The sequence below is a fragment of the Filicampus tigris genome, chromosome 1 (genome assembly GCF_054856515.1).
Source record: "Filicampus tigris isolate MCC_2025a chromosome 1, RoL_Ftig_1.0, whole genome shotgun sequence".
Classification (NCBI taxonomy): Eukaryota; Metazoa; Chordata; class Actinopteri; order Syngnathiformes; family Syngnathidae; genus Filicampus; species Filicampus tigris.
This window is the reverse complement of record NC_141217.1, coordinates 31,357,751-31,385,241: the sequence shown is the minus strand read 5'-3', so window position 1 is coordinate 31,385,241 and position 27,491 is coordinate 31,357,751. Positions and strand designations below refer to the sequence as shown.

Sequence of the window (27,491 nt, the reverse complement as noted above, 5' to 3'; positions counted from 1 at the left end):
TTAAATAAAGACTCACACAAGTCGATTGAATTTTCTCATCTGTTTTCTTTTCCATCTCTGAAATTCAGGAATCATACAATGATCAGATCTGGGCGGCTTTTCCATCCTCGTGAACACTCGACCCATTGACTCCACGTGACTTTTGCATTTTTCATTTGGAATGTTTTTCCATGCCTTTACAGCAGCCTCTTTCAGTTCTTGTTCATTTCTCCCTTCAGTACCCTCTTCAGGGGGTGAAATGCATGCTCTGTTGGCTTAAGGTCCAGTGATTGCCTTAGCCAGTCTTAAGATCTTCCACTTTCCCCCCCCAAGATGAAGTCCTTTGTTGTGTTGGCAGCAGAGGTGGCAAATCCAAGTGCAGAAAGTTAAAAACCTGCCACAGTAGGGGGTTAGCCCCTTTCCATCACTTTGATCTTAATCTTGGTCTCACCAGTCCATAAAACGTTGTCCAAAACATTTGTGGTTCATGTCTGCACTTGTTTTCAAAATCCAATCTAGTCTTCCGATTCTTCTTGCAGATGAGTGGTTTGCAATGTGGCATGGCCTGTATATTTCCCCTCTCAATGTTTTCTTCCAAGAGTGGATTGTGATACCTTCACTCCTACCCCCATGGAGGTTGGCAGCAGTGTCATCCTTTGAGTGTTTAGTCACAGCTGTTTCTGTCATCAACGCCTGTTGTTATCCTTGGCTGACCTGTTTGATGTCTGTTGCTCAGTACACCAGTAGTTTCTTTGTTTTTCAGGACATTCCAAATTGTTGTATTGGCGATGCCAGTGTTTGTTCAATAGCTCTAATGGAGCTTCTCTCTTCTCTCAGCTTCATAATGGTTTGATTTTCTCCAGTTTTCCGCTCTCTTGTCTTCATTTTTGCTTAACAGCATATGCCGTTTTCATCGGTGAAACCCAAAGCCAAAAACAAGCACTATCTAATATTTAAACAATCAATCTAAAAGGAAACACGTGAGCAACAAGAAACACCTGCAGTCACATGTTCCTATACTTTGGCTCACTCGAAAAGTTGGTGCGCTCAAACAGAAGGCGCTCTGTCTTGAGTTCATTTAGATGAATTGTCTCATACTAATCTTTTGATCTGAAGCCCGAATGTCTTCAGTATACAGGTACAACAAAAACATGGGAGTTCATCTTGCCGTTCCAATACTTTTGAAGGGGACTGTATATTTAACATTTATCTTTATTGGCTTTCCTCGTAGTTTCTTCTGTGTAAATTTGGCATCGGGCACTTTTGCACCTGCAAGGTAAATCATGAATATATGAACAGGAATTCCCATTCGATAATTAGTTGACATGGCGAAATTTAACGTTACCCATTGCTTTTTATGTGGAAATGTAAATGGAGCGCTTGTATGTTTCAATTTGAAAATAATATTGTATTTAGTATATATTATTGTATTATTATTGTTTTTGTTACAGTTGAGTTGAGGCTTTTCACTCCAGAAAACACATCACTTATCTTAGAAAGATATATCTTTATTATGATCGGGTTGGTTTATTATAATATTATAATACAGTAATTGTAATGTAATCAATTTCCATCCACACAATCCAGTCAGAATTTAAAAAGACAAAATCGATGATTTGTTCGTTCAACGTAACGTTTCATTTCACGAGGAGGGCGTGAGGCTGTCATGTGAGTTAAGGTCACTATAAATTGCAGGCGAAGGAGGGCAGCGGTCATCTTCATCATCATCTTCGTCATTTGGGGCGGGACTAGCAAGCAGCAAGAAGCGACGTAACTTCTCCAAAACTTCAACACTTTGCTCTTTTTGTCCTCAGTCCACGGAATTTACACACCTCTAAAAGGTAGGCCATAATAACACTAATTAGGCGACTCCTCCCTGCGAAGGGTTCTCGTTAAATGTGTTTTCCACCTTCTTTTTACTACAGCGCGACGTCTTAATATTTCCAATTTGTTAAAAAAAAAACCTTCCAAGTTTTTACGAAACATGGATGACTCGCTCCGACCACACATCGTCGACTAATTGGCACGGCAAACTCTGGAACAAATTCAATCAGGCTCCTAACTGGCTTCATTCGATGTCATTTAGCTGCCGGACAAAGCTGGCTTTGTCGTAGTCGTCGGTGGCGGCGCTGGTGCTGGTTAACGGTTCGAGGCAGGGGCTGAATCCTTCCCCGACGAGGCGAGGTTCTGCTCGGGTCACTCTGCTTGCATTTCAGGGCTTACGAAATTCAAAGTTGAGCTATTTTTAGTGACTTTAGAACTCTTGTTAAAGAGAGTACTATTAGAAAGAATGAATCTGTAGCTCTTCCTCTAACTTCTCCAAACAAAAATGTTCTTGTCAGCAGTGCGTTTGGGGAAATGACTCAGATGTTCTTCTTGTTTGGGAAGCAGCTGCTGCTCACACACCTTTTACTGTCGTAGGGAGGGGAAACAAAAGAAATACATTTCGTTTATTTTTCGCCCTCTTCGTTGATCCAGGAAGCTGATCCTCTTCAACCATGACTCTCGAGGGGGGAATGAAATGCGTCAAGTTCTTGCTCTTCTTTTTCAACTTCATCTTCTGGGTGAGTCTCCGCTGTTTTCTAGTAAATACGGCCGGGAATGAAATAAGACAACGAGAGTTGTTCCCATTTCCGATCACGTGATTGGAAATCGGGCCGCACACGTAATTTGCAGATGAGTGGTATTAGATTGAAAAAAAAAAATGGGATTAAAAAAAAAAAATCCTTGAGTTGCAGTGATCAACGCCAGAAAACGTGATCGTTGAGTTCCAGTTAATGTCGCAATAACGAGTAAGAAAACGGGTCCTGACATGATTGTTTGAAGTCCGCCCCGACACCAGCGGCATGACACTTAATAGAAACAAAACCTAAACATCAATCAGCTATTGTCATCTTTGCTGGCTCTGTGGTGACAGGTTGTGTTTCAAAAAGACAGTGTAGACCAGCGGTATCAAACTCATTTTGTTCCGGGCCGCATGGTAGTTATGGTTTCTGTGGGCCGTTATGACTCTCAACCCAAATAAATGTTGATCTTTTGATATTACATAAACACAACAAATTGATATATAAGTCATTCAGAGGTCAGTAAATACTGTTTGTCACATTTATTTTAAAAGTCGGATTGTTAACAAAAAAGGCTTGCAATATCTCATTATTATTATTATTTTTTTTTTTTAGAAGTGAAGCCAATTTGAAAATTTCCCTCGGTTGTTTTGTTACGGTCCCCTTTGCCATTCACCTGGGCAAGATGAAAGTGCATTTGCACTTTTTACCCAAATAATGCAAATGCAATGCAGTCTGCGCATATATCAGATTCTGCATTACAACATCAGCCTGCACATTAGATGACATTGTGTACATCTGTCAACTGTAACCGATCGTATGTATTACTAACTTGTTATGCCCATGATAGTGCTGATTGTTCCAGATAGTTAAAAAAATCACGGGACAACTTGCTTAAACAGGGTGGAAACAAGCAAAATTAATTGGTAGATAATTGCAGTAAATGTTTGACAACACGCCATTGTAGACACTGCGCTCTGGTATGCTCATGCTTGCGTAGTGGAAGCCACAGCAGATGACTCGATTCCTTTTTTTGCTGCTTAATGATTGTTATGTTTATTAGCTATTTGTTTTAATATACTTGGTTGAATCTTTACTGTCCTAAGTCACAAGGATGCTTCAAGTATCCAAAAAGAAACACATTTTCCGTGTAATGTATTGCTGTTGGACTACACTAAATTTCAAGTGAAGGAAAAATATGCAATAGCTGTTTGGTGGTAATGTTGTCATAATTTAAAAATATATATATATATATATTCAGACAAATCTGTTCTGGAATTGAATTTCTAAAGGTTCGCAGTTCTGCCTATGCCGCCCCGGCCAACCTCACCACAGATGAATCTAGAACATTTTTATTGTGTTTTGAAAGACAGCCCGTGGGGAAAAACGATGGACCCCTCGGAAAAGGTCATATTCGTATGATTATTTTCGGCTTCTGAATCGCAAATCATTGTTTAACTTTAGATTTTCACAAACTGGAGATGAGGGGCCGTGCTCCGCCCATTGTTTGGTCAAATGCGTCATTTCCAGTACGTCGCTTTGGGTACGTTATTTTCTGTGCGCTGGTATGGGAATGTCACTGATTGACTTATAAAAGAGGAAATGGTGAAACCTACAGGAAGATGTCAGAGTAGCTTCATCAGCATTGTCATCTCCTCTAGAAATGACATGGCCATAAAATATTTTTGGGAGCCAAAATAAGGTACACACTGCAGCTTTAAATGTACCGTAATTTGTTCACACCGATATTTTATGCCACCAGTCCCCACTGACTGTTCAACTTTTTTTTGTTGAACAACTACTGCATCAGACTTACACGCCATATAAAGCAGTATGTTGGGACACTTTGATTTAAATAAAAAAATATCACAAGTGAGAATTTGGATTTAAGCTTTGCTTTCGCTTAATGCTTTTGCCAAGGTATCAGACTCTGTATCAGCAGATATTTCATATGAAGTGATTTGAACTCTGATTTGGATGCAAAAAAATGTGGTCGGATCATCCCAAAAGAGAACACTGCAAAATAATGTTTTCTTAGATTTTTGCTAGCACTAAGGTATATGTTATGGTCAGCTGAATATTTTTTTTTATTCTATAAACTGCTGGCAACAATAAATGATAGAAATGTAAAATGGTGAAAATACTGTACTGAAAGAAGTCCAGTAAACACCCCCCTCACCCCCAGCTCAGTCTTTTTACTGTAGTTGTATATTTTTTGTTATCAAAAGGAAGCAGGAGTGTTCATGTGAATAACACTTGATCATTGTGGCGACTGCAAGAGAGCAGGAAGTGTCACAGGGTGAGGCTAATGCAATAATAATAATCATAGTAACAATAACACAAACAATAATAAACAAATTATGAAAATTAAAAAGAGAAAACAAATTAAAATAACTAATACTTTTATTGATATAATACCTTTTTGACACTGCATACATTGAACAAACAGTTTAATTTGTGGCATTAAACCTCAAGTGTGAAGTGTCAGAAAATGCCACATGAAGTCGAAGTAAAGTAATTAAACATCATACCAAAAATTTAAAAAAAGAATAATTTCTGTTTTGTATATTCGACAAAGTAATCATTTTTCCAAAGTGAGATCTGATATATATATATATATATATATATATATATATATATATATATATATAATTTTTTTTAAAACCCATTTAACTTATTCACTGCCATTGATGAATTTACTTGTCTTTTCACAGTGCAGCCATTCAATCCCAGCAACTTATTTATATTTTTTTCAAACGTGAGGGTAAAAGAGGGTCTGAAAATGTCTGGCAGTGAATGAGTTAAAGAGTAAGTCAACCTAAACATATTTTTTTCCACAATATGTTCGATGCAGGCCCACTAGTCAAAACATGGCATTCTGATTAATATTGCGCTTGTGGAACATGAGAAATCCACCCGTTTTTAGCCAGCTCAGGGGGCGGCCATTTTGTCACTTTTGTCGACTGAAGATGACAACGAAGTTGCTCAGGGATCAGATAATGACCAATCATGGCTCAGCTTCAGAAAACAGGTGAGCCGTGATTGGTCGTTACCTGTTAAAAGTGGGTGCATATTGCTGCTTAATTTATATTACTTGAATGCAATATTAATCAGAATGTCATGTTTGAACTGGGGGGCCTGCATAGAACATATTCTGGAAAAAAATATGTTTGGGTTGACTTCCTCTTTTTAAAAAAAAAAAGAAATAACTGTTTTTGTGTATATCGTTATGGAGCGTAATGTGCAGTTTCTCCTCCACCAACGCATTGTAAATGCTTATTTTGGTGCTACCCCAAAGCAGGATTGTTGATACACATACATTAGCATTCATTCAATGTTCATACAACGTAAGTGAAGTAACACTCTCTTGCAGTGCACACATTATCGGTGACCAACCGTCTTTAGTCGGTTAGAATAGTCCATTCATATTTTACTTGCTTGATTTTAACTTGAGTGTGATGCAGAGGGTCGGATATGGCTAACTGGCGCTAGCATGTCAAAGACGGGGAACACCTTTTCTTGTACATCACGTCTCCATCTGGAGGTGCTTAATCGGGTTATCATGCATAATATCATTTTATTGTAAGGGTTGTACTTCGTCGACTGGTCATTAATTTGGACTAAGTTACGCTCGACGCGAATACGGCGCACGGCCGCCTGGGCCGCACGCATGCTCCGTTGGGTTAACGTTTTTTCTTATAATGGTTTTAATGCTGCTTCTTCGTTGGTTTATCTTCTTCGTGTTTGGGGGCGGATGTGCGCTGCCTATATCACGCACCGTGCATCGGGTTTGATTTCACGTTTTTTTTTTTTTTACCGAACGTTTTCTCGAATGCATTTTCTATTGATATCTTTCACATGTCAATCGCGATACATATTGATATAGAATTATCGGTCCAGCCCTAGCGTCGAGGTATTTCGCCGACAAACGCGATAACAACAAGGACAATCAACAATGCAGTGCAATCGCTTCCTGACGACTCGATCTCTTCAAATGACGTCACTCGCCAAAGATTGACGAACATTTAAATTTTCGTTGTTAAGCGTGTTGCTATGGGTCTAATTATAAATCTGGGTGGGTTGCGTCATAAAAACTAATGAAAGTATGTTTAAAATTGTTTTAGCCAAGATGGTTGGCCAAGATTACTTCACACTTGATCTTGAGCCTTTAAAACGAATCGCCCCCCTTCACTCTTCACTTGTTTATTTTGGTCTTGTGACTCATAAGAGCCTCTGTACTTTGAGTATAAAATAAAGTCACCATGAACATACACCACCGCCTGACCGCCCAGCTGGCCAAAAAGTGTGACTTAAAAGAAAAAAAGACAAAAAAAAAGAGCCAAACCAAATTTCCGGTGCACAAATCACACAGTAAGTTCATCTGAAAGTGTGTGTGTGTGTGTGTGGTTGTTAAGCGCTTTACAGCAAATGCTTATGATGGAATGTGAATCTTATGACCAGATTGTAAAGTGTGCAATGGCGTCATGTGCCTTTTTTTTTTCTTTCTCGTCCAGTGACATGGAAATGCTTCTAGTTCATTTGTAGTTTGACAGGAAAGAGGAAGATGTGAATGACAAAGCTGATTTTATTTTCTTTGCACAGTTGATTTTGTTTGCCTCATGACTAACATTTCAAGAAAAAAAATCATGCATGTTACAAACCAGTTTGATATTGTAGATATGTTTTCTTCTGAGTGTCTTATTTTTTAAGGATATACAGTTTGAATACTGTGAATAAAGTGGGACTTAAAAGTTAGGCGAATGAATTGGCATTTTTACTCGGAAAAAAAACATTTTGCTGTGAAAAATCCAGTCATATTTTCTCACCTCATGAGGTAGATATTTTTGAAAAAAATGTTATGAGAATAGTTATGTCAGAGATAAAAAATACATAATATTATGACAGCAATTTTTCCCAACACAAGAAAAATGTTTGCACAAAAAAAATCATGATCTAACAGAAATAAAATCAGCTGTTGTCAGAGGTTAAAGTTGTAACAATATATTAAAATCATATTTTCTTGACAAACCATGTCTTCCGAGAGCAAAATTATACACTTTTCTTATGAAAATGAAGAGGTATTTCTTAAAAACGAAATGAAATACCAAGAGAATAACTCTACATTTATTGAAGAAAATGTTTTATATTTAGGAAATTAGTCATATTTTGGATAAAATAATTCACATTTTGTCAAGAAACAAGGAAAATATGAATAAGAGGTGTAAATGGAATATTTTTTTTTTTTTACAAGATTGAAAACATTGGCTTCTTCCAAGAATAAATCCACATTTACTTGTGCAACAGAAGAAATGTCCTGAAATGACTGGCACAATTTGGTATGACGCTTTTTCGACTGAGCTGCATGTCAAGTGAGACGTGTCAAGAATTGCCTTGAGCAGCAATTGCAATTGCAAATGACGTGTTGCAGCACGTGCCCAAATTTTTTTTTTTTTTTTAAGCAGCATTTGCTTGAATGACATTGGTACACATTGCTTAAAGGGAACATGTATTAATTTTATACAAATAGTTGTCTCGGGAGTGTTTGTTGGGTACACAGCTAACCCATTAAGGCCTAAATCACCAGCTCCCCAAAACCTAAAGGCGACTATAGAATCACCCTCTACAACCTGAAGTTTTCCCAGACATACAACACCTGCAAAATAATTGATATCTCAGTCCCTGTAGCAGATAGAAACATCATTCCAAAGTAATTACAGAGCTTAGACATGTGTCTTTCAGACAGGTCAGAGTTTATTATTATTTACTGTTTCAATCGAGGATGTAAAAATAAAGCGTCAGTGCAAGAGAAGCACTATTTTTAATTTAAAAATTGAGTGGTAATTACCATCCAGTATTCTGTTACAAAGCCATCGATATTGGCATAGTCTACAAACATATATCTTAACCATATATCACGTTCCACTGGTTCAAAGTCCCCAAGTGTGTCGACTATATCACTGCCGTTACTTATTTCAGAGCTCCCGTGATCGTCTGCCGTCTGCCATTGCGGCTCAAAAAAATTCCAGACATCCTCCGAGCGCTCATGACACCGTCACGTGTATATTCCGTTGCATTTCATTGGCTAAGAGACCGAGAATTGGATTTAAATTGTCCTTTACTTAAATAGATGGATAGATATTTTATTAATTCTGTTGGAGACATTTATTGTGGATTATTAGCTACATTGTGAAATTTTGCAGTGATTACTTTCCACTGTTGGTGCAGACTCATGTAGCCAAAGAAGTGAGCCAGCCAGGGGGAAAGAGTACATGGAAGGCAATGTCCAAAGTTTGGGATAATTTCACACACAAACAAAGAAGATAAAGTGCAATGTGTCAGCTGCAAAACAAAACAATCTTACACAACTGTACGTCTCTGGTAACGTAAACAGCGTTAGCTAATTTAATATGGCCTACCACTGCTAGTTAAAACAAATTGTAATCCCGCCAGCAGGTGGTTAGTATTAAGGAGCGCTTGTGCACTTTCCGTTGCTTTATTGAACAAACGGTGACAAAAGACAGTAAACACAAGCGTATTTTTATATGAGCTGTCGATGACCTCAACTGACCACGTCACCAAACACCAGAGTGGCTCATGTATAGCCTGTTAACAGCCAGCCAATTCTACATTATCAATCACGGACTTAAATGTCTCCCCACCGCCTTTCAAAGTGACACACGCGTTCAACATCACAGATACAGTGGGTAAGGAAACTATTCAGACCCCTTGAAATTTTTCACTTTTTGTCATTGCAGCCATTTGCCAATATCCCCAAAGTTAATTTAATTCCTCTTTAATGTACACTCAGCACCCCATCTCGACAGAAAAAAAAAACAGAAATGTAGAATTTTTTTTGCAAATTTATGAAAAAAGCAAAACTGAAATATCATATGGTCATAAGTGTTCAGACCCTTTGCAGCGACCTTCATATTTAACTCATATGTTGGCCATTTCTTCTGATCCTCCTTGAGATGGTTCTGCTCCTTTATAGGAGTTTTTCATTAAACTGATTGGACTTCATTAGGAAACGTCTATAGAAGTAAGACCTTACAGCTCACAGTGCATGTCAGAGCAAATGAGAATCATGAGGTCGAAGGAACTGTCCAAGGTGACAGAATTGTGGCAAGGCACAGATCTGGCCAAGGTTACAAAAGAATTTCTGCAACACTCAAGGTTCCTAAGAGCACAGCGGCCTCCACAATACTCAAATGGAAGAAGTTTGGGACGAGGGTAATTCCAAAGATGACCTTAGGTTTTGGGCTGACCTTAGGTTTTGGGCAGCTGTTAAGCCAGGCGCGTTAGGCTTTAATGGGTTAAAGACATATTAAAACACCTGAGAACTGTTTTAAATTATGTAATTAAAAAACAAAAAAAAGGTTTTTAATACTTGAAGTGGACATTTTGTTGCGCTAACCTCACACGTGATGCATCTTGTCAGAGACTGAAATAATTCATATACATATTGCAACTGAGTAAATGCCTCATCCTTATTTTATCCAAGCTACAATTGTTTTGTATGGTTGATGTCCTGTTTGCCATGTTTGCTTGGTCTGTTGGCTCCATTGTTTTCCTACAGCTCCCATTCACTGTCTTATTTGACTGAAGTTCAAATATTTACACAGCTAGCGAGCTACTCAACAAAAGGAGCAAAACACTGGGAGAAGGGCTCTGAAAATGCGACTGGTTAAATGACTCGCAGTGTCATTTGTATATTTTATTTATTGTATATTTCATTACAGCCAACAACTCCTGTATGTGTTTACCGGATGTTTTGTTGGTAGCCATGGTCTCGAATGGCCAAAAGTTTGCCTCTTTCCTGAAATTGAAAGTCTATAACCGTCCATCCAGGCTTGAAAGGAAGCTAGAGAATATCCCAAATGACTCACTAAAGCATTTGAAGAGTGCTTGAACCCATTTGAACCCCGTTTGGCCAGTGTGAGCGCTCTGAGTTCTCAAGTTCAGTGCACTTAGACTCCTTTTGGCACGTTTGGAAGAGTCGGCCCAATTAGAGGTGCGACAATTAATTGATTAATCGATTACAAATTATTTTACAATTATGAGCAAATATGTAATATAGTCAGGAGTGCCCATGAATTTGGTATGATTCTTAAAGGAGCACCAAAGGTGGTGGTTTGGTGCTCATTTTTTCCTACGACCTCATGAATGAACTTGAAGACTTACGGCACATCTGGGCAATGTTTATCGTTCATATGTGTAGATTCATTCTTAATTTGTTGAACAGGGATATTGCACAACAAATGTGTTGCACAGACCAGAAATAGCTACAAGCTAATTTTGATCTGTAGTGCCTGGACATAAGTAGTGACAGCTGTTTTATACCGATGAAGTCCATATACTGACGCGCAATATTCAATTTCCAGTGCTCATGCGCACCGGCACACCACTTGTGTGCACCCCTGAATATAGTAATACAATTAGTAATACTGTATTTGTGAATTAAGGGTTTGATTTAGCAACATTTGGACTTTTAGGAATATTCTGAAACGTCAAATTACAACAGATGGTAAAGTCCATATTGTGCAAGCTTTTATAGGTCAAACTTAAAACCATAAAATGAAAATATCTCAAAAACCTGATGTGCTAAGAAAAAAGTAAAGACATTTTTGGAATTGCGGTCAAAAATACATTTAGGGACACATAAAGCCACCTCTGATTAAAATTAGCTATCGGCCAGTATTATCAAATTTATTGAAAAATGTTCATAATCGATTGGTGGTGTTGAGCCATTGTTTAGGAATGAATTTGTTTCCAGTTATTTGACTGATAAATAGAGGAAATGATTTTAAAAAGATTTGATATCTCTATAAAAAATACAATCACAAAAGTTCACGTCACATACTTGTAATTGATGCGGTTGCTCTTCTTGCTAGTTAGTAACGATGCTATGCTAAATGCTATTTTGCCCAATAGAACAACACACCAACTACAAATTATATTTTGTAACAGGATTACAGAGAAAATACATGACCGGGAAGCTTTGTAGAGGTTGCAGGGAGCAACCCTTTACTTGCAGAAATGTTTTTGATTTTCACTTTGCTTCATGACGAGTAGTGAATGTTATGTCGACATTGTCATGTTTGTAGGCTTTATGAGTTCCGGTTGGTGCATCGAGGTTGTGATCGTATATCATTGGTACAGGAAGCTGACTACTAATAATTGAGCAAGAGTTGATGTCTCTTGAGACTTTGCTTCTGGCTATATCCTCAAGCTGACTGTCTCATTTAGCACGAGACAAAAAAACTTTGGAATTGCTAATCGTGGCAGGTGGGTCCCCCTTTTTTTAATTTTTTTAAATTAATTAATTAATTAATTTTTTTTACAAAATTCTGACTACATTTGATGTGTGATTATTAGAAAAGAACCAGTCCCAAAAATATAATTTTACAGTGCTACTACACCGCAAGAACTGAACGGACTGGTATAACAGAGATGTACAAGGCAAATATTGTGTGATGTCAGTTTTACCCAAGGGTGAACAGAGTATGGTGAAAGTAGAAAAAAAAAAACCGCAGCAGTGAGTTAAAAACTAGAATGAATTTCACTTGCTGGGTGCATTCATTTGGCTGTTTGACCTCAAAAGTGTTCAAATATCCTGCTTGTAACGTCGAATCCTTACCACTTCAAATATCACAAAGCCACACGGGATCCTGTAAATGGTTAACTGCCCTGAGATACGATTGACCCAACGTATTTTTTCAAGATCCAAGCCATCCTTTAGCCAATTTTCTTGCTTTGCGAGCTCAAACTTGATATGTGAGGCCTATATGGTAGCAACGAACTCATTTCAACTCAATTGACAATAAGCAGCAGTTTAACAAATAGTGAGTTTAATCTAAAACTAAACAGAAAGCATTGAGAATTACATTTTCTACTTGTATATTTAAAACAAGCTAACTATGTGACCTAAAGAGCATCTCACTAGCTTAATGCTAATATGTAGTGGAAAATCCCATTGACATGCTACTGGTTAGCTAAATAGTTGTGGTTTTACAACCCTCAAAGCAACGGACATTTGAACACAAATGGTGGAATAACACATGTAGAAATTGTACATCATATGAGAGTCCTCACATGGTTCTACACCGCAAATAAACCAGTATTAAAACAGAATGTCGGTGTTGCATGAACACCGCTCAGTGTTCAAATAGCCTGTGTAGTCGAGGAATTAACACTGATACGTTGTTAAAATTCAACCCTGATTGGCGTGTATTTGAAATGAATTACGTAATGATAGAAGTTGACTGGTTAGAGTCGAGACAATTTTCTTTAGCATCATTTTCCTCCTTGCTTGTAAGATGGAATCAAACTACCCTACGGTAGGCAAAATGTTCGCCGGAAAAAAAATGCCTCACAATATTTTCATGTGACGTCATATGGGCAACACGGCCAGTCGGGTTAATTAACATGCTATTTTAACATGCTATTTTCACATGCTTTGGTTGAGGCAGGTGTAGACAGCTCGAGTGACGAGCTGCATGTGACTTTGGGGGGGGGGGGGGGTGCTGGTGAGTAGCGCAGCTGACTCCATTCAGTCCAATGAGCGTCATTTGTCCGCTGCTTGACAAACAATATGACTATTCTCCAAAATGTAGGCGTTATCAGGCATCTAAGCTCTTGAGCTGGTCTGCTGCGACCGCACCAGAAACAGGAAATGTAACGGTGAGAGAAAACAACCTATTTTATATGACATCAATTCAGAGCTGGGCATGGCCTATTTCCCGTCTGCATATTTAATCGACCCACGTGGTCCCAGTCGGTCAGAGTGAGCCAAACGGCGTCGAGAACTGACTTAACCTGTACCACGTCACACGCAGCTCTGCATAAATTTGTAACATTAAACATCAAGTCTCATGTTGGAATGAAAGTATGCCTTTTTACAAACCCTAGGCACTGGTAAACCTCTATACAATGTTTTTTTTTTTTTTCTTTCTCGCAGGACCATTGTTAAATACTGCCCCTAGATTTTGGATCATTTTTTGTCAAAAAAATGCATATTATGCACAGGAAATTTACGGTACATTCAGCTTGTTGTATTTTGAATCGTGTGCTTTTATTCACTTAACAGTTCGTGAAAGCGGTTTGTGCTGCAAAAATGGTCGGGGGGCACTGGTCTTAATGACTGTGCTACTCATTGTTTTTGACTTGAACATTGTACGGATTGATTTCCCAGCATCAGGTGAGGCGATCCCACTTGATCCAACAGTTAACAGTCACTTGTTTGCGAAAGATTTAATGAGTCGCACACTGACGCATGACTGTCTGACGTCTGTCAACGTGTACGCCCGCAGAAACGGCAACCACACAGTATTGCAACTTCCTTGCATCTGTTTCGTGCCTTTATTGCTGACTATTGCTGATGTGCGAGAAGCAAAGTAGTCTGTGTAACTGGACCGCTGAGAAATGCTAACATGCAAACCTGCCTTTTGTCCTGAAAACCTGTGCTGCCCTTTGCAGGTATGCGGCCTGGCGTTGATCGTGGTGGGAGTCCTGGTTCAGGTGTCCTTACATCAAACCGTCATGATCAATGACGCGTCGGCCTCAGGAGCGCCCATCGTCATCATTGGCGTCGGCGTGGTCATTTTCTTCATCTCCTTTTTTGGCTGCTGTGGTGCCTGGAAGGAGAACTACTGCATGGTCACCATGGTAACTACTCACCAGATATTTAGCATATCACCAAATGATGAAAACACTCTAATGGTGTTTCACTATTTTTTTGGATTTTTTAAATTTTTTTTAATTAAATTTTCTTTCTCTCCTGTAGTTTTCCATCCTTCTCTCATTGGTGATCCTTGTTCAGATTGGGGCGGCAATCGCTGGTTACGTCTTCAGAAACAAAGTGAGCCACCAAAACATTGTCTGTATTAGACGTTCTTTACAAATCCAATAGTGAAAAAGTTTATTCTTTTCGGTTGGTCCATTTTGTACACAACTGTTCATGAGACTATTCCGGCTAATTTCATATGAGAGAGGCTTGGTACTCCCTGGACTGGGCGCCACCCAATCGCAGACTCGAAATCATTAGTTCTCGACTGGACTGGTGTGACCCTGCGACCCGCATTTTCCCATTGTTTCCAAGTCTCGACCCACTCTTGCAGAACTTAACTCATTTCATTCACTGCCATTGATGTATTTGTCTTTTCACAGTCCAGCCATTCAATCCCAGGAATTTATTTTTATTTTTTTCAAACGTTAGTGTCAAAGAGGGATAATGATCATGTCTGGCAGTGAATGAGAACAATAAAAAAAACATTTATTGTTTCAAAATAGCCTTTGAAAGAATGCGGAATCACATTTTAACCACAACTAGACGTTTACATGTCCAAAGTGCCTTTCAGAGCACTTGATTAAGAAACTGAAGATAAATATGACAACTGCATGTACAAAAATGAACATGATATCTGATCCTTTCAGGAAAATGCAACATCAATAGTTTGTCTCCTTTTTTTAAAATAAAATATGAAGACCAAAGCAACCAAAACAGTCTGCTATCACTGATGGCATTTTTATGTGAGAGGTAGTTGACATGTCGCTGGAAGTTATGGTATGTTTGCAAACTAAGTACTAATGTGTATGAAGCAAGTCTGGCAAAATGTTATTATCCAAATCACACATTGAATATTTCACTGCTGTTGTTTGTTTTTATGTGCGCTGCGATTGGATGGCGACCATTCCAGGGTGTACCCCAACTCTTGCAAGAAGTCAGATGGGATAGTCTTAAGATGAGCACGATAGAAATGTACAAATGGATTTATGATTGCCAGTGGAAAGAATGAATGATGCAGGGATTTGAGTGCATACTACAACTTTTCCATTTGAAACGGACGTTTTGTTTTTTTTTTCTCCCGCCAAGGTGTCCGACGTGGTCCAGGACAGTCTGGCAGACATGATCACCAGGTACAGCAACAGCTCGGCTGAATTCAAAGCCAGCGTGGACACTCTTCAGGTGGACGTGAGTGGCATTATTGACGTGCACCCGGACTACACCCTGGCGCAGCGGCGCCGCATCCTGGGGCGTCGCCGACGCTTGCACGCTGCATTGTTTGCCTTCGCATCCCGTGTTGTCATAAGTCAGCGTCGGCCGCTCGGCCGTCACCAACGTCCTACTTTGTGCTTCCAGTTGAAATGCTGCGGCATGAACGGCTCCGCCGACTGGCGAAACTTTCGGCCCGACGGAATCTCGGTGCCCGACTCGTGCTGTTTGAACGTGTCTACCAATTGCGGCATCGGGGCCATGATGGACGCAGCCAAAGTGCACCAAGAGGTAAAAGTCAAAAGTAACAATAAATTGATGTATTTGTATAGAACTGTTTTACATTAGGGCGGCACGGTGGTCGACTGGTTAGGCACAGTTCAGAGGTCGTGGGTTCGATCCCGGCTCCGGCCTCCCTGTGTGGAGTTTGCATGTTCTCCCCGTGCCTGCGTGGGTTTTCTCCGGGTACTCCGGTTTCCTCCCACATTCCAAAAACATGCATGGTAGGTTGATTGGACTCTCTAAATTGCCCCTAGGTGTGATTGTGAGTGCGGATGTTTGTCTCTGTGTGTCCTGCGATTGGTTGGCAACCAATTCAGGATGTCCCCCGCCCACTGCCCGAAGACAGCTGGGATAGGCTCCAGCACGCCCCGCGACCCTTGTGAGGAGAAGCGGTATCGATAATGGATGGATGGATGTTTTACATTAAATTCAGATGGTTGGGGGTAGTAAAAGAATCGTGTAAATGTTTTCTAAAATCGTAGAAAACTGTACTTTGGTACTAAATAGGACTGGGTGATATGCCTTTGAAAAAAAATCTCCTGTCTTTAAGCCAATTTTTAATCTTTTTTTTTTTTTTTTTTTTTTTAAACTTTCTTCATGATAGTGACTTATTTTCGACAACTTATGCATCTTCCCAAATTCCAAAAACAGAACAGAATAATAGTTTTGTGAACAACTAAATAAGCCCTGATGTCACACAATTTGAGAGTAAATTGAGACACAATGATCATGATTTCACTCTATTAATTACCGGTACATATACAGTAATTTGTGACATTTTTGTTTGGTGAGAGTTGTATAATATACACCTTGGCTGAATTAAGGTTGGAAAGACTCTACTGACAGACAGCTGGTAAGTAAAGTCGGTTGGTTGGCCTCGACAACCAGCCGAACGTCTGACAACACATCAGTTGACTTTGTTGCGGGGCGCGTTCTCATCTTTGTTGACATTTTACATTAAACTGCTGGCTGACTACACTGCAGGCTGTGCCCGTAGCACCGCGTTGCAGACCTTATGTCGGAGGTAGACGGAGAAAAGCCACACACGCACGTACGGGTGGGCGATATGTGTCATCAACGATATTGTCGTCGACGTTGCTTTCACGATGTACAACGTTACATTGTCGAGTATTCATACTGTGTCGAAAAGACGAACGAGTCCATTGATGCTTGCAAAGTAGGAGGAAGTGATGAAATCCTCAATCGGTGATTCAGCGTTCATATACGGCAAAGTAGGAGGAAGTGATAATCCTTCATTCTGCACATCAGCGAGCAGGATTCAGTCACATGATTCAGTGACAGCAGCCAAGGGAACACGATATTACTTAAAATATGGGGAAGTGTCCCATTTCAGCGACTTAATTTAATAGCAAGTCCACACTCCTCCACACTGTGCCATTGTCAGAGCAAGTAAACGTTGGTGAGACATAACTAACGCCGCCATCAGCATAGCATTACTTTATGTGAGCATGTTGAACTTGACAGAATGTTCTATATTCGCTTAATAGTCATTTTACACGCTCGTAATCCTAATTTTGCGACTGTATCACCTGTCATGTGTATCGAAAAAATTTTGGAAACTCAAGATTGCGGCTGAATTTGTTGTCACTACAAACGTATATGCAATAAGAGCACAAGACGCTGTATCTCTTTTACCTTCTGTTTTGAGGAGAGTCCACAGATTACATACATGTACTCTAGGGTGAGGAATGTGGCATAAATCACCGTATCTCAAATAAAATATTTTTTTTCACACCATTACAGGCGAGACATAATTTGCCATTGTTAAATTTTGCCGCAGAATATTGTTGTACGATGTTTTGCAGATGTATAATGCAATTTAAAATATAAACAATATAAACAAGAGCTGTTGTTCACAAACGCTGTCTAGCCATAATTGTTTCGTGAAGCAAGTGCGGATTTACATTTTTTCTTCTTTTTGTAGGATATGTCAAATTATTCGTTTTTAAAAAAAAAATAATTTTTTTTTTGTTTTTTTGCTCATATCGCCCACCCCTACACGCACGCAGACTTGTGCAAACCTGACCTAACCATTCACCACTAGGCCAGGAAACTAAAAATGTGGGCCTGTTAAGATGAACGCTTAGGTTTATTGTACCTTCTGACATCTAGTAAAAGACTACGGAATTGTTTTGGCTGTTTATACGTCTCTGGCATTGTTGGATGAACTGACATAGTAGTGAATACATTCTCAGACGATTTTCCATTTTAAACATCTTGCTAATGAGGCTGTTTGTGGATAAGTAAAGTACAATAGTGCCTAACTTTGCTCTCTGGTGTCCTTCAAGGGTTGTCGCAATTCACTTGAGGAGTTACTGAAGAAAAATATCCTGTGGGTGATCATCGCCGCTCTTGTTCTGGCTTTTATCGAGGTAGGTACAACTAAAATAGACGCACAATTTCTATTCATAGCGCCACAATGAATGAATGATAATAAGCAGCAAGTAATGTGACTGGTGTGCGTTTGCTCCACCTAAGGTCAGCTTGGAACATATTGGTCTTATGTTCTCAGTGCACGGTCGGATTTATTCGACTTTTTGCTTTAGCTCCCAGCTCACAAAAAATACAAAGATAATACAGCTCCGGAGAACACTGCAAAATGAAATGTTTGATTTTTCTATTCTAGGTATGTTTAATTACAATATACATTTTTTTTTCACTTTTCTGTAAATTACTGAGAGTGTAATTCCAAATACAAATATTCTAATTCTGAGCAGCTATTGGTAGAAAATGACAAATTGTCTGTTTTCCACAGCTGCATATATACCATAACTTATTTTATTTTCGAGAGCACTTTTAACACCCACAGTTGAGCAAAGTGCAGTACATAAGACTAAACACAAACCACAATAAATGGTAACAAAAATAATATACCATGCATAAATAGGTCAATATTTTCTACTTAAAATATAAATGTAGCTCCATCCAACATTGGCATTTGGCACTGAGGGGGTCTGGCATTTGATTCCCTCTCGCCGCACAGCTGAACATGTGTGAAGTTGTCAGTAGATGAGCGAGAGGAACATGATTGAAGTCTCCAATGACCAGTGCAATGGTGCCGGATGATAAAATTGGAATCTAGGTTCGGTAGGTATAAGAATCTATGATTGCTCTTGGCGTCTTTACCAACACTGATGGATTAGGTTGTGCGTGTTTCTGTAAATAATTTTAAAGGTGATGTTTGGTCAGCGCCCCTCGCATCCTTTCATTTTTCTGTATGTGACCCTCGGTAGACAGTTTGGGCACCCATGATAGAAAGTGACGTATGATTTCTGAGACATGCGCACGAGTCTATCCAAATGCAAACATTTGACTCTTAACTAGTCACGTGCTGTGCGTCCTGTTGTTGGGCGGTGGTTGATGGGCTTGTCATGTTGAAATGACCGTATTGTCTCGCTGTCCCCCCTTTTAGGTCATGGGCGTCGTGTTTGCATGCGTGTTGATGCGAGGCATTCGGAGCGGCTACGAAGTCATGTGAGTCGCTCGGCGCCAGCGTTCACGTGGAAGACCACTCACTTCGCAGGCACCTCACTTTCTTTTTGTAGTGCCCTGAACAATCTCGCGGCCCTTTAGCGGTCACGGGTGTTTGTGGTTTGACACACTCGTAGGCGTGCAACATCCCGTTTCTTCATTCGACACGACACTGTCCACTTTTTCTTGATGGTTGAGGATCTTGAATAGCTTTGCTGTTGCATTAGAATTTGTGAAGTTTTGTTTTTAAAGCTTGTTGGTTCTCTGTTTTTATTAAAGAACCTTTCCATCCAAATTGGTTTGAAGAGTAACTGTATTTTTTGGTACACATTCATCTTAATATGGCACAGTAACACATCACTGAAAAGAAAATGATACAACAAAAGTATGCATACATCCCACTTGAAATGTAATAAGTCAGTCATTGCAAAAGCCACATAGTAATTAGATTAAGATTTTTTTTTCCCCCCATTTTAACATCAAGTAAACTTATGTAAAGTGCCAATACTCATCAGTTGGCTTCACTGCAGGCCAAACGTCAAAGTTCCATTTTTACCACGCCCATGCAAGTAATCTGTTTTTTTTCCCAGTCTGTTTTTGATTCAATAGAATTTTTTAACAATCAAATTTAGCTATCTTTCCCTCACATGAAGTACAAATGCGAAACAATGCAAAAAAAATGGGAGTGCACACACTGAGGTAAAACAAGACAATGCAGCAGATATTTGCACACGCTGATAAATGCAAACGGAATGTGTCTAAACAATGATATCCAGCTTTAACCAACGACCTTTCACTTTAATTTAACAATACCGAGATTTTGATGCAATGAAAGCAGTGATGCACTTCCAGTGATGGGCTGAGTTTCAGCCCTTGAAACATGTAAACTGCACTCCACACAGAGTAAACGCCGACCAAACACTGACAGATTCTGCATACTATGTGGAAGCTTTTACGTGAACTCAGCAATTGTAGACTTTTTTTTTTTTTAAGATCTAAATCTTAAAATCTTGCCAAGAAGACCCCATTTTGAAATAGTTTTCCCCATCAGAAAAACAACAGAAGCTGTCAACTGATGAGAAGAAGTCCCCCGAAGCAGTGGGAGGGCTGTGGGGATCCCGTTAGGGGCGGCTGATACCATTCGGGTAATTGGCGGAGAGGAACACGAGGCAGTGCAAAAGGAGCGACAGGTCTGAGTCTGGGGAGCAAGAAGACAACAAAAACAAATATTTTGAAAAGGGAAATACTTATCCCCCCCCCCCCCCCCCCCCACATGTTCATGCTTCAGTAGTCACCTATCCCCACCTCTGTTATTTTTAATGTTTTGTGCTTTTTGGAGATGCCAGAAGATGGTGCCAAAGCACTGTCTAAAGGGGGAAAGTACAGCTGGTCCAATGAAGCATACATGCAGTATGTTCACTATGAGACAAGCTTTGTATGTTAGGGAAGAGCTACGTTTGGCCTGGGTTGTTACAGAAAGTATGTACGGACTCATTAAGTGCATATTTTTTCCAAACTACATTTGGAGGCCATTTATTTTGAAAGGTAATGCTGTAAACGGAGTTGAAAGTACTCATTGCCGTTGAATGACACCAATATGCCACACTGTGCCAACGTTTATTTTTTTATATTATATATAAATTTTTTTATAGACACGGTTTCGTCCTGAGCGCACACAAAAAAAATGGAGGATAAAGGAAAAAAAAAAAATAGGGGGGTGTTAACTGTACATTACCTTTGAGTGAGGAGGAGATCTGAAGCCACTGATACAACCACTCTCGGCACTGGCTGACGGCGAGACTATCGGAGTTGAGTCCCCTCAGGTAGCAGGCCTGAAAATGAAAGAAAGCCCGACTGTGGGTCGCCGCCCTTCGAACATGGCACACGTCGGCTGGCCCGTTGGCAACGGTCGCACCTGTCTGACTTCCGAGTCGCTGAGCTGGTGCGGGCCCAGCTTGCTGAGGGCTCGATCCAACTGGAGGAGCTCCAAGCCGTGATTGGTCAGCCGCCGGCCAATCAGGAAGCCGGGGAGGCGGGGCGTCAAGAAGAGTAGGGGGCTTACGTTTCTCTTAAAAAAAAAAAAGAAAATCAAAAAGCACACACATTCATACATTTCACTAAAGGAGCAGAATGAAAGTGTGAGAGGTAGGTAGTGCTTTACACTGTCACCTTTTGGCATTTACAATGTTAAAACATATTAGACAATACAAGCAATATGTAACAACAAAACAGACTACGCTAACTACAAGCAGGGAAGTAATGTGATTGTTCACCCACATTTGCATTTCAAGGACCACCAACAATTGAATACTGTAAGTATGATGCATTTTATTTCAAGTTTTTATTTCTTTAAGGTTATTAGATAAATGTTGTGGAGTGCTCCAAATGATGTTGTAGTGTAGCGGTTTATAGTTGTTGAAGATAAATGTTTTCTCCCGAATGCCTCTCTGGCTGTCATGAAACACATTCTATTGCATTTTTGTATATTCTTATGTGATGTGATGGCGGTATTAACAGGCGGATTAGGTCACTGTAATTTATTTTTAAATCAATATCTTGACAATATTGATAAGCGTGACATTTTCATTTCAGCTAGTGAGATGACAAAACTTTACTGACCATTTGAGCCACACTCAGCTTGCTCATGCCCAGTGGAGTCCCCGAAAACAGGCTTCGCACTGCAAGGATTTCCGACACTTTGGGGTTTGCTCCACTTTGCACCTGAAGTTAAATAAGAAACACAAAAGTATGTTGGTTTGCTTTTTGACTTGATGTTTTCTGACAAGCGTGTTGCCCTTGAGGGTCTCCATCACAGGTTTCTTTCGACCTGTTGGCAGGCAAGTGATGCGCTGTTACGTTGTTGACCAAAATGAAATGTCATTTTCTTGAACAGACCGTGTATGTGTGCATGCATGTGTGTGTGTGTGTGTTTTGTGGCTTCAATGTCTCTACAGGTGATACGACAATTCCCTACCTGTGCTACAACCTGGTCCTGTGATGACTGCCGCACAAACATTTGCATACACAATGAAGTGCATTCGGTAGTATTCAGTGATCACTTTTTCATATTTTGTTACAGCCACATTCCAAAATAGATTCGACGCATAATTTTTCCTATACACACAATACCCCATTATATTAATTATAATATATAATTATAATAATTATATATAATTAGAATATAATTATAAAGACAAATGTTGATACCAAAACACTTTGTTTAAACTCATGAGACATTACCCTTAAAAATAAATGGCCAACAGACTTGTATTGAAAAAAGTTAAATGCACTGGAAATGTACTTATACTGAAGATGAGGAGAAGACTCTCTGTAACTTCCACTAACAACCCGGGCTAAACCTAACTACTCTCTGGCATACAAAAATATAAGTCTGTCTATAGAGTGTGTGCACCTTAACCACCAGGACAGTATAATACAGACATAAGGACACAAACAGAGAAAGGCTTCTCAACTATGTGGTACAGTGGAACGCAGTCATCGTAGTTCAACAGAGGCTAAAGGATTGTCTGTGAGTATTGTTGTATTTTCACACTATTTGTGTTGAAATATCTGTCGCTTAAAGGGTTATAATAATGCAACAATTGATGCTAAATTTGTTAGCCTGTGTATGGCTTTTATATTGTGTGTTAGCATGAAGTTAGTAGACTTTTGTCAGACAAAATTATGTGCTTTGGTTGAATGTAATTTAAGTGTAATTTGTTATTTTATGTTTAGTTGGGCAATAAACCTAAGATGGGAGTGACGTCAGCCTGAAGACAGCATCTGCCAAACTGGTGTTTGTTGTGAAGTGAGTTGAGTTTGTTGCCACTAAGCACCGCTCGTTTCTCATATTCTTCCACGCAAGTTAAAGCAAAAACAGCAAAAAAAAAATAGCTGGAAAATCTCACATGCCAGGCTGCTTCTAAGTCAAAGCACTCCTGTACTTTGTCTCAATTCTTGTCTTTTCAAATGCGATCCCAAAAGCTTTGCACATTATCTGGGCTGCTTCGCTCACCTCTGAAGCTACTTCAGTTGTGGGGTGTTGTGTGCAAAATTTTGAGGTAAAGAAAATAAAAAGGAATTATGCTACATTCACACTGCCCGCTACTTTAACCATTAACGTGAAGTGATCCGCACAGAATCAATGCTGTGGCGCAAAAGGGCAAGCGACGGGGAAGGCGTGTGTGGTGCCACATGAATCAGAGTAAAAACAACTGATGTGTTATTTGCACAACATGATTACGTATAAAGTCATACTACAAAATATGATACATCGGTGTTAAAGCAATGCAAGGTGTAATTTTTGTATAAATAAATAGATAATCTAATAAAAAAATATGTTATTCAATTCATTAATTCATCTAAATTTGAAAATATAAATGGGGGGGAGATAAAATAAAATAAAATAATGACGAGCTGAAGGGCCACGAATGTGGAAGTGTTTTTACGGTCCGTATGTCTTCTAGAAACACTTGGGTGTCTCGATGAAATCTTGATAAAACACAATTTGATTTATTTAATTTGGCTTTAAACAAATATGAGGTTAATGGTTTACTTCCTGTTATTTTATAATTATGTATTATTCTTATTATTACCACCAGTATTTACACGGACACTGAAAATTTCCCCACTGTGGGATCAATAAAGGCCTTCTTATCTTATCTTATCTTATTTGCCACGGCACTAGGACCCGACGCTGCCCGGATAACTTATGTACACTGCTCATTGAGTAGTTTGTTCTGTGGTTATGCATTATTTTAAAAAATATATTTTATAAATTTCATATGACAAATATGTGTTTCCATTCTCAGGTAAAAGGAGGCAGAATTACCATCCATGCGCTATACAGTCAGCCAAGTGCCTCCAAAGGAAGATATTTTCCTCAAAGTCGACAGTTTCCTTCCCTACACAAATCTATGCTACCAGAGAGAAAGAAGAAGTGAAATTTAACATTTACAAATTAATAAATATGACGCCAGCGCTGTGCAACATCAGGACCAATAGGCATGTCTGGGGGACAGTCTTTGCAAGGGGGAAAATAACGAGGATTTCTGTAATTATTAATGACTTTATTTACAACATTTTCCAATTTTTTTCTTTAAATGTTAAATCTAAATGCACTTTACTAATTCATTGCTCTTTCATCAAACTAAAATGTAGTTGACAGACTGAAACATAAGTGTTTTTAATCATGTTCGATATTTTGGTTATGTCAAATGTTTAGGTCACTATGAGGTTGATTTATTCCTGTATTTATTTGGACTTTAATAAAAATGTGCACCCTGTTTTTCTGCAGCAAAACGGCCTCTTCTGCGTAGCCGCAATCCTGTATAGTACTGTAGTACTGTAAATTCCGCAGCATACGGAAATACTGTACTGTTTACCAGGAGTGTCAAACTCATTTTTGTTGCGGGCCGCATTGTAGTTCTGATTTCACTCGAAGGGCCGTTACGACTGTTAACCTGTATAAATATATGATCGCCTTTTACACAACTAATTGATGGATCATTAGTTTTGAAATCAGAAGCCAGTAAATAGTTTGTATAAACTATTTTTCAATGTAGCAAAAAGCAGTCGTTTTTAGCCATCTCTGGGGGCGGCCATTTTGTCTTCTGTCGACTGAAAATGACATCACAACTGCTCCCAACGACCAATTACGGCTGACTTGTTTTCTGAATCTGAGCTGTGATTAGTTATTGTGAGAAGTTGTGATGTCATTTTCAGTCGACAGAAGACAAAATGGCCGCCCCCAAAGATGGCTAAAAACAAGTGCATTTTTCTGCTTAACTTATATTCCACAAAATTCATCAGAATGCCGTGTTTCAACTAGTCGGGCTGCTGGGAACATATTCTTGAAAAAAAATGTTTGTGTTGACTTCCGCTTTTCAGTAATGCTCTGCCTCTTCTCTGATACATGTAGCGCGAAGGACACCCGAATGCACAAATGAACACCCTGCGATCAGACTCGCGTGAGGCACGGCACGCCACAGTTCATATCGCGGCCAGTGTGAACGTAGCATTAGGCTTAAGAAAATGTGGAAAAAGTGAAGCGGTGCGCCTCCTTGCATCTCATGTACCTGAGAGCACAAGCTGTCGAGGCGACTCCGCAGCTGAGAATCTTTCACCCGGGCGCTGGCATGCTGGAGCCCTCGCAGGACAGGTTGGTGCTGTCGCGCCCTGAGCGAATGGTACAACTGGCGAAACTCCACCTGCTGCCTCGGAGTCCAGAAATGCGGGATCAGCACCTGGCGGGGGAAAAAGTACCTTTGGGGGTGGGGGTTGGGTCAATCAATCACTCAGGCAAATATTTGAAGGGCCTTCTGTCACTTGGCATTTGGACTCACATCAAGAAGAAAACCAGGTAGTTGGCAAAGGGAGGAATGGAAATCAACACCAGTGGGATGCCTTTCAGCATGTCTCGGCGGAACTGGGCCATACACATAAACGACAGCACGGACATCATAAAGCTGCAACTTTAATTTGAATTTGACAGTATTTTTTTTTCTTTTAGGTAAAATTTGAGAAACACCACTTTAATCGACTCACCTGTCGAAGTTTGTCCATTTCCCTGTAGGACAAATCTTGGAACTTGACTCCATTGCTTGACATCTTTGTTTTGATCCTGCTGACGTCTCTGGCATCTCGGAAAAGAAGTTTGAATCCTCCATTGGAGGAGGGGGGGGGGAACGCATTGCGTTACGATAAGATCATCAAATTGCCATATCATCATGTTGCTATGCGCCCGTTTTCTATAACGCTTGATTAGAGTCGCAAGTGACAAATAACATCAATTTGTGGAAAAACTGATCAAGTGTGTGGTTAGGCTCCGCCCAAGAGCAACTATTACGATTCAAGGATTATGGATTATTAGTAGAGATCAAATAACTATGTCGTACTTCATCCATCACTAGAAAAAAACACAAAGATAGCTAAAATATGTCATCTTCACACACTCAAGGCTGCTCAAACATTAACTAACTTAAATGTTGAATAAGCATTTAATCAATAAGACAAAGTCACAATATCTAGGTGGTTTGGATCCACGTAATAAAATAATGTAAATGTGTTACCCAAGTACAGACAGTGGGTGCAAAGTGGATATAATGTGTGAATGAATACAAGTTGTGGCCGAGCAAAACTCAAGATGACTCATTCATGAGTACAGTCTTGCGACTTCCTGACTTGCACAAACAGTATGTGACTTACTCCCACCTTTGGCCTATTGACCTCACCTTCCACAAAAGTATGGTAGAGCAGATAAAAGCGTGGAAATCGCCTTTTGAGGAAGCCTTCATATTTGCTGTTGGCCCACTGCAGCCTGGACGTCACATAACGACCAATCCCTCGTCGAACCTCGGACGAAGAGTAATGTCTACCCGTTGCAATTCGAAATGGGGAACAAATAATCTTCATCAGTAGTGCAACAATATTAAAAATTAAGCCATGCACATCATTACAGGGAGTAAAAAAAACTTCAAATGTAATGAACTAAGTGATGAATTGTTGCAAGCTGTCAAACTCGGTAGGTCGGAAGTGTCAACAGAAAATTGGAAACAAAAAGCCAGGTCAAGCTAGCACAACAACCATCGACGTTCAATATTGTGGAACAAACCTGGACTGGTGACACACACACGGGCCATACAGTCCATTGGCAATTTGGTTTGTTCTGACGCTCCACAGTCGAATCAAAGACAAATTTTGGGTGAGCCTCGAACAGGACAGCGCCATGTCTGAAACAGACAACTTCCGCGTCGTAACCGTAATGACGGAAATGCATATCAACAACAACCACAAAAAAAGCAGGGGCGCTTTCCGGAAATTCTCTAACTTAACTCAATTGCTTGCACGACACAAACGAGAATATCAATATGTATGAATGTGTGAATAATTCTGCAAACATAAGAGTAAATAATACATCCATACATCCATTGTCCGAGCCGTTTATCTTCTCAAGTGTCACAAGAAATCCGTCTTCATCCTTCTCAAAAAGTGCTCCATCAACCATCAACGAACCCTGACGTTAAACGTGTATTGCTTAATCGCATAACATTTAACCTGTTTTATGTTCTTTATTTTATCAGTCAATCAATCTCGCTGACAGGGTAATTCTAGTTTCTGTGGAACTACGCAATTGCATTTGTATGTTATTTTATTTTAATATAAACTCTAACCCTAAACCTCGA

The 27,491-nt window shown here is 39.6% G+C and overlaps 2 protein-coding genes and 1 long non-coding RNA gene across 5 annotated transcripts; 2 read left to right on the top strand and 1 right to left on the bottom strand.

Annotated features, from left to right (window-relative positions):
• Positions 1–1,658: 1,658 nt before the first annotated feature.
• cd63 (CD63 molecule) lies at positions 1,659–19,603 on the top strand. Of its 3 annotated transcripts, none has more exons than XM_086032223.1 (8): positions 1,659–1,820; positions 2,458–2,543; positions 14,019–14,207; positions 14,326–14,400; positions 15,415–15,513; positions 15,682–15,825; positions 18,126–18,209; positions 19,250–19,603. In XM_086032223.1, exons 2-8 carry the CDS (start codon positions 2,478–2,480, stop codon positions 19,313–19,315), a joined length of 723 nt encoding a protein of 240 aa, XP_085888349.1. In that variant the 5' UTR covers positions 1,659–1,820; positions 2,458–2,477; the 3' UTR covers positions 19,316–19,603. The 3 variants fall into 3 exon arrangements, with proteins under 3 accessions (XP_085888349.1, XP_085888350.1, XP_085888347.1); XM_086032224.1 differs by lacking the exon at positions 1,659–1,820 and adding an exon at positions 2,115–2,158; XM_086032221.1 differs by lacking the exons at positions 1,659–1,820; positions 2,458–2,543 and adding an exon at positions 13,091–13,223.
• On the bottom strand, positions 19,604–27,491 carry letmd1 (LETM1 domain containing 1). Its single transcript, XM_086032220.1, has 10 exons — positions 27,232–27,491; positions 26,921–27,038; positions 26,541–26,680; positions 25,855–25,970; positions 25,653–25,735; positions 25,386–25,572; positions 21,928–22,029; positions 21,224–21,376; positions 21,044–21,140; positions 19,604–20,506 (listed from the first exon to the last, which is right to left on the bottom strand). The coding sequence occupies exons 1-10, from the start codon at positions 27,311–27,313 to the stop codon at positions 20,430–20,432; spliced, it is 1,155 nt and encodes a 384-aa protein (XP_085888346.1). The 5' UTR covers positions 27,314–27,491; the 3' UTR covers positions 19,604–20,429.
• On the top strand, positions 21,440–24,397 carry LOC147153568 (uncharacterized). The gene is made up of 3 exons (XR_015087011.1): positions 21,440–22,837; positions 23,044–23,116; positions 24,120–24,397. It is a non-coding gene; the product is annotated as an uncharacterized LOC147153568 (long non-coding RNA).